Genomic DNA, 10,435 nt, shown 5'->3' with positions numbered 1-10,435 from the left:
AAGAAACTTTTCTCACCAATTAGAAGGATAGCCAAAATTGTAGAAGAGGCATCGCGTGTGAACTTAGGAGGACTTTGCATTCGTGAAATCTTTTGTGAGTAATATCATCACTAAGGTATGTCTCATGACATGAATCCATGTACATCAAATGATGATCTGGACTCCACCAATTTTTTATATTATGAAAATGGATAAAATGAAATTGTTTTGAATAAGATTCGAAATTCCGCTGCAAACTATCAGTCCCAGATCTTCGCAAAGGGTGAGCACGCTGCTATCGAGCACTCGGTGAAGGAGGTTGGAGTCGGGATTGAGATGGGGAGGAAGGAGATGAGATTCCAAGACTCTCTCTCTCTTTGGGTTGCTCGGACTCCTTTTTCTTTTCTCAATCCATTAGAATAGCACTCTATGCTCCGACTAATGGAAGGAGTGCCAAAATGACTTTCTCATCCTCTTCATACGAATCCTTATTGATGGGATTGGTGAAGTGGTTAAGATCATGTTGGAGTAGAGCTAGAAGGGGGCCCGGGATGGGTCAGCTTGGTGTCATGCCATGGGACATTAGACATAGGTATTTCAGTAATCATCCCTATATCCTTTCATTTAGGTCAAGTTACAAGTTTATATGTTTAATTTTCTTCATATTCTAGTGATTTGCTTTGCAATGGGAACCTATATAATAGTTTCTTGAGAGGGAGGAACCATATTCAAAATCTTAAATTCTTTTTTTTTCTGGAATTTTGGATTCTTATGTCTTTTATAACTCCCTATTTTTGTTGGTTCTATAAGTAGCATGCTCATATTTCCTAGGACACTATGATCCGTTCATATATTCTTTGGCAAGAACTAGGTTTCTTTGGCATTAAGAATGCTATTGTTTCATGTTAACTCAATAAGACTATTACTTTTGTTTATTCTATCTGCTTATTTTTCACTAAATGGTTGCTTTTTGCTATTATAATCCACTTTTCTCCATATCTATAACTTTGCTTTCAGTTATCCATAACATTTCATGGGAAAACAACTCGAGAGAATGCATTAGCACTTCTAAACAATGTCTAGCTTGTAATATCATATTTTATTTGTGCTGGCTGTTCTTTAATCAGGCATTTTTTATCAATTGTAAAATGATTGACTTTATGTTGGAAGGTCAAAATATATTATTCATCGACGCCTGGAAGGTAAATTGGCAACAGTCAGCTAAATGGCATTAATTTTGCTTAAATGGAATCACTACTAAATCACAACATAGCTGGATATTGGACTCAAATCAGTTTGCTTAGTTAGATCAAACCTGGTGCCACCAAATTCACCATGTACAAAAGTAAATGGAGAATTGAGATGCCACCTCTTAATGCATACTTGAATAGAAAATGTTGGTCTCTTCAATCAATTGTTCTCTACCTTACCATACCCTATTTTCTTTTCTGCGCTCAAATGTTCCTAAGTGCCACTTCACACTGGTAAATAGCAATCAATTCAACCGAAACTCTAATTTGTTATCCCACTCACATCAACTCATACTTTCTATAGCATACTACAGAAAAAGAAAACAAGGGAGAAGCAATGTAGCAATTATGAGTAATAATATGGTGCATTTCTGCTACAAAAGGTCAATCGGCGTTTGCATTCCATTGTACACAGCAATATACACACCACACATGCATGAGACTAGTTCGTTGGCTTGCAAATACAAAACACAGGCATGAACAAGGTGCAAGACTTACTTTTGAAGGCACATATCTACAGACACAAGCATTGTCACAATTATCGAATTAAACCTGAGATCAGATTTGTTTTTCATTAGAGGTAAGCTTGAGCTAAATTCACCCACAGCACTGTGTAAACATACTATGGTAATCACCATGACAAAAGGGCTAACATTCTCAGATGTTTTGTATATCTGATCTCAGTATATGCTGGCAAATGTTAGTTCTTTGAGGATTTATCCTTATCGTGGCGGCCATCAGCATCATCAGCTCTACACTGGTTTCCAATCCCTCTAAGCCCAGATGGAACATGAAGGCCCATCTGTTCCTTCACAAACTGAGCATATGCAGATCTAGCTGCAACTGATGGTGCACCAAACTGCCATGGATTCGAGTACTTTTTAGATGATGAGATAGCTGAAGTTTGACCCATCCATCTAGTGGGATTACCAATTTCAAAGTCTCTGTTGACTTTTGGCTCGCATTCAGATATAGGAGACTTGGTGTCACTGATATTCATACCTTGTTCACCCTTCTGATCTTTTTCTCCGTCCACTTTTGGGACAGGCATGCCAAAAGGAGCCTGTGGCTGCCAGAACGCAGCTTGATTCAAGTCCTGGACATCGAATGATGTAAGCACATGGCCATCAGAGTCTCTTTTCTTCTCTAGCTCTTCTTTAACAATAACTGGAGGATCAATCTCGAGAATGTCAGAAGCTTTACTTGGTTTTATGACTTCAGTGTGCTTATCTTTATCCTGATGTGTGCTCAAATGAAACAAGTCGATGATATCAACTTTGGAAGTTGAAGAACGGCCTGAGGAGATGGCAGTCATAGGAAAAGCCTTCTCAGGAGGCACAGCTGGAGTGTAATTGGGTGGAAGCAGATCATCCCAATTCTCCAATAACTCTTTGTAGACTTTACGAAGAGTAACCTCCGTGAGACCTGTCACTTTGCATATCTCAGCCTGTGTCTTCCGTTTGTCTTCTAGTTGACATGCCAAGTAGATAGCAGCAGCAGAAATGCTGATTGGGTTCCGACGTGTACAAAAACATTTATTGATAACAACTTCTCCAATATGAGCAGCAAGTTCCTAAGAAGATTATATGAAATTGTAATATATTCATTATCGCAAATTTAACAAATCTATTATCATACTTGTGAAAAGATACTTCGAATGAGGAGTACCCGAGCAGATTTATTAAGCTGGAGGAGCGTGCAAAACCTAGGCATGTGAACTGATATGGAATTGCTGTTAATGGGTTGGCTTAGTTTCAGAGCTTCACCAAGTATTTTGATGTACTTCCCAATCTCCTTTTGAGGAAGGTTGCTTGCAGTAGAGATCTCCTGGCAACACTACACAAAGTTAGAATATTTCAAGAGTTCACATCAAGTAGTTTGTTATAGTGATGTTTATTTATAACAGATCCCTCAGCAAAAACCTTCTTCTGATGCTTAAAATTTAATTCAATCTAGTTAATTCATGAGTTACATAAAGTAGCTTATTGTCTGTCAAAGGAAATCAATCACCTGTTTGGTCATTGATAGAATGGTGAACTTGGACACCGTGATGCCAAGCTTTGATTTTGTTAATTGGAACTGAAGAGGTATATGGCCAACAGAGAAGAACATGTAGCAATATCACATTCAAAGAATGAAGACTTGGAAGTATCTGATTTTTTAAGGTGGAGGCAGGGAATCATCTTACACAGATAGACACAAGCAATTGACTATAAAAGTGGGATGGGTTGGGTAGACAGGTCACACCCAACAAATTGAAAGCATTCTATTGGGACGATGGTATTATGTGCAACATTACTCTAGCTCATTTACTTATTCTTGGGAAAATAAAAAAGAACAATGGTGGACATAGCACAAATTACCTCAGTTTTACCTATGCATTTTTTGAGGGCCGAAAAGAACGACTCTCAAACATATTGTGAGCATGGTTCCTTGCATGAAGACCAGTGTTAGCTATGTATGCAGTAAAACCACAAACCCAACTTAAGAATCAGTTCGGGAGTCTTCCGGTGCAAGTGAAAATTCCAGCTTAAATTTTGCAAACAAGTTCCCAAGACAATGATGTGTTTTCGTGGCTAAATAATCAAGCATACTGCTTTGTGGAACTTGAATATGGTCATTGAATCGAGAGATAGACATTCTGTAGACAAGTATGCACCAGGTACTAAGTCCTTAGACTACACAAGTGGATAATCCGCAAGGTCTTTTAGAACTAGCATATGAGGAGATCATTGCTGATAATAACAAGTTTGAAGTTGCACAGAAACATGTGAGCTAGGAAAATTCTTCTAAAGTTCTTGTTGGCTTCCAGGCTAATAGCCAGGCCACTGTGTACGAAAAAAGGCATTGCCCATCAGAATCTTCTTGGAACCTCAAACTCGCACATACTTCCTAAGTGCTTCCTTATCTGCTTCAAAGCACCCCTCTCAAAACCTCAAACTTACTTGAAAAAGCAAAGTAAAATATTTCTATATAAACATCCATGAGTCTTTCCTACAAATGCAAAATTTGGAATCCGACATGACCATATATATAGACACCTGAAACAGAAAAATATCAAATCCTAAAGTCTTTATGACTTATGATTTATCCAGACCCACATAAAAACTCTTCCACATCAAACCTACTTAACCTAAATAAATATTTCAAGAATACAACAAATATAGACTAAGCTAATTTTTTTAATATATACCTTTCTCATCTCTCAAATTGTAATGTGGAGCATTTGGTAGAAGCGAATGTAATTAATGGCATAAGAAAATCATTATAAAAGATATCTTTAGATATAACATTATATCAAGATATAAAAAAAGTTGCATAACTAAAGCTATAGTTAATTTTGCAGTATGCAACAAAATTGAAAAATAACATCAAATACTAGATGGACAACCAGTCAGCTTAATTACTCAAGGATAATCCAAAGACCAACATAATGACTTGAGCAGCACAAGGCCAGATTTTATTTGTGTTTATTCATAACCTCAGTTGTCACATCAGCAAACCATCCCAAGCACATTTAAGTGGCTATTAGCAGAATGATCAGATACTTGAAGGTAAACACTGCATGCTGCATTACATAGTGTATTTAAGATATCATGAAATGTTGTGCAGCAATCCTAGTTGGAATTAACATCTACACTTGTCCAAATGTTGGATATAAATTCACCATTAATCATCAAAGGCAAAGTTTATTGCTCTAATTTAACTGAAAAAATGACAAAGCAACAAAAAAAATAATTCTTTTAGTCAATCAAGGGCACGATTATGAATGCTACCCCCAAGAAGGAAAGCTGCCTTGTTCTTGCTTTCAGGAAATAAAATTAGATTTCGATTAGCCTCCATTCTCAGCTGAAAGTGGTCAAAAAAGAGAAAGCATTGGAAAGTAGAAAACTGGAAGAGAAAGAGATAGATAAAGGAGGAAGAAGACTAATTGATTGAGAGAGAATAGGCAGAGAGAAGGACAAGTGTGAACATATTTTTCTTTTTCATTTTCTTTTTTCAAAAGAATGCACCCCTTCAAATTTGTTTTTATGATTGCTATACTCTTCTCTTTAGAGGATACAAAAGGACTTTAGACATAAACAAAAATAAATTATAAAACATTACAATGTAGCTCACAAATATCTCCCAAACCTCACTAAAGAAAAAAAAAGGAAAGAAAAGACCATAATATATCTTTCAAATCACCTAAATTTAGTGAATCTAAAAACCAAAAAAGCAACTAACTTTAATCCTCTAATGTTTCCACATAATATTCTATAAAAATTAGATTAGGTTGTTATTATTGTGAACCCAAAAGACCTTTGCACAGCCCATTCCATCAATTGCTCCTATTGCAAGAATCTAATGCAAAGTTCAGGGCCCTTGCAAATTGTTGTTAAATATTGCAAAAGTGTATTTTTGGAACCATATCATGTTAGTTGTCAGCTTATTTTTCTTTATTTTCTATATACTATGTGGTGAGGTTAGTAGGGCACTGTCATCATATTTGAAGCTTGCAGATGCATGACTCACTCATATTTCCATCAGTCTACTCCTTCCATCCTCCACTACCATGCCACCCAATTTGAATTTCGAACCTACCTATTTAACATAGCTCCATCCACCAATCTCATCCTCGGACCATCTTTCCATTACCCACCTACCTCATAAAGGAAACCACTTGCATGAGACTTCCCACTACTTCTCATGGCCGCTCAATGCCTACATTATTCTGATTTCATCCCTTCTATATGCTTTATGATATTTCTAACAGGTTTCAATGAAATACCATTAATATCCATGACTGCAAGCTTAAAGATGTATAAGTGGAAGCAAAGCCGGTAGAAGAAGCCCCTTTGTCATGTTCTGATTTTGTGGTAGAAATTTTTCTTATCTTACTAATCTCCATATTTTGTATGTTGGTGAATTGTTAATGAAGCATTGAAACATTCACTTTACCCCCAAGTTTTCAGTCGTTCTTCTTTATTTGGCTGGAGATCTTGGGCTAGTGGAATCCTGGTGCTCCATTACTTGATAAAGGGATTCTTGAACTAACAGGATCCACCCTTCTCCATAACTGCTTCTCCAATGAGTCCAAGTAATAGTTTCTGCTAAAAAACAAGACATGAACTGAAATCTTCCAAGTCAAGTTAAAAGTCTTAGGTCCAGAATCATGATCAGCTGGCTTGCTTGGAACCAACTTATTTTTTGTATCCTAATATCAGATGGTGTAGGGGTCATCTTGAGTATTGTGCTCTGTGATTCCATTATAAATCCATGGTCTTCTTGACAATAGTTGTTTGGCTGCCATCAAAATGGCATCAAAGCTGATCTTTCAAATACCCACAGAAACAAGAGACCAAGAACTGGTGCTTCGCAATAAGACAATCAAATTCATGCAGAAGGTCATTTGATAAGGAGCTTCTATTTGTTCTATTTTAGATTCAGCTTTTCCTCCACTTCTATTAAGACAACATTCTCCATGGATCCCCCATCAAATAATACTTGAATATGCTTTTGTACCAGATGTCATCATCATTCTGAAGGCGTCTATGCACTTCAACTCCACTTTAAATCTTGTCCTTTCAACAGAAATACCACTTCTCTCACATCTTCTGTTCTGGAGGAATGTTGACCACTTTAGACTTTTCAGAAGAATATGTAAATAGCAGCTTCATTGATTTGAGTGATACATGATGAAGACATGGGGCTTCCCTTATCCTTGTCTTCCACTTTGCACCACAGATCAGATATATTGACCAGATATGTAAATTAAGAGTTGAGATCTCGGAAATAGGTGATGGGGATGAAAGGCGTAGATTTTTTGTCATAGCACGCCACTACAGCAACCTGTACATCTTAATTTTTTCCATAATATCCTCAAGTTCTGCATTGTTCCTAGGCAAGCTCCATTAGCTCTGTTTTTTTGTCAGGGCAGAATGTGGTTGCTTTCATACCAACTTGTGCATGCAAAAAGAAGTCTGGGATAAAATCATCTGGCTTTATTCTCTATCTTCTGATGAGAATGGTGATAAAATAGCACTAAAGAAATAGAAAGAGGATAGTTGGACAAAGGAGGAAGAGTGATTTAGAAAGGGAAGAAGTCGAGAGAGGAGAGAAATGAACCTGAAAAGAAATTTTCCTCTCCAAATTTATTTTCATGATTACTAGCTTCTCATCTTTTTAGGATAGAGGAGTAAACAACTTATTAGAAAGAAATCCAGCAAATAAAAAAAAAAGAGTATAACATAGTTCTGTAAGATCTCCCAAATCAAGAGGAAAAAGGAGGATCACAATTTATCTTTTAAAATCATCTGAATCTAATAAATATAAAACTCAAAAAAGAAACTAGAAGTGACCGCCAGTTATTCCCTTGGAGATCCTTCTAATTAGAATTGATTAATGCTCATGTGAAGCCTAGAAAATCTCCATATAACCAATTGCATCAATAATGGTATCAAAGAAGTCCTTTTACAAGTTTTAAAGCACAATAGAGAGTGCATAAAATCGATATGTTTGACAATTCTGCTTAAGCATGTTTCTATTGGGAGGAACCAAAAAAACTGGATATGCAGTAATGTGAATTCAACATTCTATCTTGTTAATAGTGCCAACTTTGCCCCACTTTGATTCGACCATGGCATAAAATCACATTTTCACAATTGGGTAAATAAAACACCAAAACCTTAACCAATCTCATCTAAGTCTAGCAGAACTAGCCTCTATCATAATCAAGACTCCATAAGTAATTGCTCTGTAGTGTGATCAGACCTATAAAACTCACAAATAACATTACGAGGTGCTCCAATAGCATTTCAAAAACACGGGAGTTTCTAAGGTGAGTCAATGTTCCAGTCTTAAACCTAATTCCAACTTAAGTTAGGCCATGTCAAAAAAAAAAAAAAAAGACATCTCAAATACCATAGAACCTACCAACAGCAATACTGTGATTGTATTCATCGGACCTTACAGCTTACAATTCGTGCCTCTGAGATGAACAAAGTTCCTTATACCAGAATCTCTTATTTTCCCCTTCTCACCTAATTTCTTTTCAAGTCTAGAGAATTTTGAGCTTGCTTCTCCTTGTGGGAACAAAAAGAAACAATAATCAATTAAGTAGGTCTCCTACCTGCCCTACTCTTGCCTAAAGTAGCTTTGGCAAGGAGTTTAGCAACAAGTTTCAAAGGGTTCATGTCTGACTGACAACAGATCATAGATGGTGGTTCATAGCAGACCTCATTTTGATGGGAAAAAGCTAAGATGATAATGATGATGTTTATGAGGATGCTTGTAAGAAGGTCTAACAAAGCAAAAGTAATGCCAAACACACTCCAAAGGAGGACCGCCAATTGGCAATAAGGAGGAAATTAAACTGATTTTGATAAATATATAATAATATGCAATATTGATCCAACAAGATATGCCACACTTACATCAAGATTTCAAATGTGCATTAAAGTGTGCATTCCACTTCCAAGAGTCTAGATCCAATCAAGACATAATATTTGGATCTGTTTCTATCTTGAATCCTTCTTGTACAGGCAAACACACGAGTTATGACCACATCCCAAAAACTAAGAATTAATTCAGACATAGAAAAGTAAATGCCAAATGTTTTAAATTGACATAATCATAACAAGTTTATCTGGCATAACATTCTAGGCTTCTTATTACTCAGATGGTTATCCTCAGTTGAAAGGTAGGAATTTGAAAACAGCTTAATGCTTAAATTAAAGGATGAGAATAAAAATGCTCATGACTATAGAAGCCAAGAAAGAGCTTTCCATTCATTGATAGACCAAGATCACACATTCTTGGTAGGTTATCAACGACAAGCGACAAGGTTGCGCTAGTAAGTGCAAAATTAGAAAATTATATTTCTAAAAGATTCATAACTGGTAGGGTGTTCAATAGGACATGATCGGTCAGGAAAAAGTATGATACTTTCTTCGCGACCATGTGTGATTCCATAAATCAAACAACTAAATTTTATTATAGAACCAAGCAATCAACAGACAAAGAAGAAATAGAAAAGCTAGAGAAAGAAAGGAAGAAAAGGAATTGGTCAGGACCTGGAGGGTTCTGGGCTCCTGGGCCTCGCGGATGGCCTGGACGAGGGCGGCGGTGGCTAGGGCCTCGACGCTGCGGTTGCGGAGACAGGTGGCGGAGGAGCAGTCGCGGAAGAGCTGGAAGGCGTGGTCGGCGATGTCGTGGTCCAACTTCAGGAGGGACGCCACGTCCAGGATCTGGAGGTACGCGCGGAGGTGGTCGACGGAGACGAGCGGGCCGCCGGAGGGGTCGCCGGAAGAGGAGGAGGAGGAGCAGTCGAGGGCGCGCTCAAGCTCGGCGAGGTGGCCGGCGAAGGAGGAGGCGGAGCGGGCGAAGACGGGGGCGGGCTCGAGGGACCAGGTGGAGAAGGCGGTGATGAAGCCCGTGGGGTGGAAGGGATCGTCATCGTCATGTGGTTCTTGGTCTTCTTTATTGTTTTGTCGTCGTTGTTGTTCTTCTTCTTTTTCTCTTTCGGTCGTCGCCGGAGAAGGGGAAGAGAAGAGGAGGTCGGGGGTGACGAGGGGGAGGGGGTTGTCGAGGGCGCGGAGGAGGAAGAGTGGATGGGAGTGGAGGTGGCGCTCCTCCACCACGCGCCCGCACGAGCAGCACTCCGTCACCCACCGCCCCGCCGCCGTGGCGGCGCACCGCCCCTGCAACCCTGGGCAGTACGGGCACCGCACCATCCGCATCCTCTCTCTCTCCCTCCCGTCTCCACTGGGCTTTTTCCCCTTGTTTTCCCCACTTCGATACATTTAGGCCTTTTCTTGGCCCAATTCTCTCCCTCCCTCCCTCTCTCTCTCTCTCTCTCTCTCTCTCTCTCTCTCTCTCTCTGTCTCTGACCTGCTAACTTAATTAACTTAAAAATTAACAAAAGTAGGAGTATTTGATGGATGATTGTCATCAGTTTTCTAATACGATGACGGTTGAACAAGTATTATATTCTTCTTATGCAGTGCTTCTTATGCAGTGTCAAAATGGAAGGAATTTGTTGGGAGGATGCAACTTAGATAGGCTGGTTTTGTGTCAAGGGATAACCTATTTTAAACCCGTTTATTATTATTAAAACATTCAATCTGACTCCTTCCAACTGACCAAGCGAGTCCTAAGTTGAACATAATTTGGCTCTAGTTGGCTCGATCAGAATGGTAATGGTCAGCTAGAGCTAAGAGAAATAA

General features: G+C 38.6%; 1 protein-coding gene across 2 annotated transcripts; it reads right to left on the bottom strand.

The window, feature by feature from the left end:
- Window positions 1–1,575: 1,575 nt before the first annotated feature.
- LOC103723524 (plant-specific TFIIB-related protein 1-like) lies at window positions 1,576–10,109 on the bottom strand. 2 transcript variants are annotated; one of them, XM_008814456.6, is made up of 3 exons: window positions 9,284–10,109; window positions 2,898–3,056; window positions 1,576–2,802 (listed from the first exon to the last, which is right to left on the bottom strand). In XM_008814456.6, the coding sequence occupies exons 1-3, from the start codon at window positions 10,010–10,012 to the stop codon at window positions 1,930–1,932; spliced, it is 1,761 nt and encodes a 586-aa protein (XP_008812678.4). In that variant the 5' UTR covers window positions 10,013–10,109; the 3' UTR covers window positions 1,576–1,929. The 2 variants fall into 2 exon arrangements, with proteins under 2 accessions (XP_008812678.4, XP_088567648.2); XM_088711522.2 differs by having other exon boundaries at window positions 2,898–3,065; window positions 9,284–10,004.
- Window positions 10,110–10,435: the final 326 nt, after the last annotated feature.

Source organism: Phoenix dactylifera, chromosome 15 (genome assembly GCF_051530095.1).
Source record: "Phoenix dactylifera cultivar Ajwa chromosome 15, Ajwa_hap1_PhDact_Kaust_v1.1, whole genome shotgun sequence".
Taxonomy (NCBI): Eukaryota; Viridiplantae; Streptophyta; class Magnoliopsida; order Arecales; family Arecaceae; genus Phoenix; species Phoenix dactylifera.
The sequence above is the reverse complement of the archived record's forward strand: the minus strand, read 5'-3'. Positions and strand labels throughout refer to the sequence as shown.

Bases quoted from the DNA above. Each gene is read 5' to 3' on its own strand.
- LOC103723524 (XM_008814456.6), bottom strand. From the start codon at position 10,012: ATGTATCGAAGTGGGGAAAACAAGGGGAAAAAGCCCAGTGGAGACGGG. The intron at 3,057-9,283 runs GTCCTGACCAAT...TAGTGTTGCCAG, and splicing joins AGGAGCCCAGAACCCTCCAG to GAGATCTCTACTGCAAGCAA. The intron at 2,803-2,897 runs GTACTCCTCATT...TAATCTTCTTAG, and splicing joins AGCTTAATAAATCTGCTCGG to GAACTTGCTGCTCATATTGG.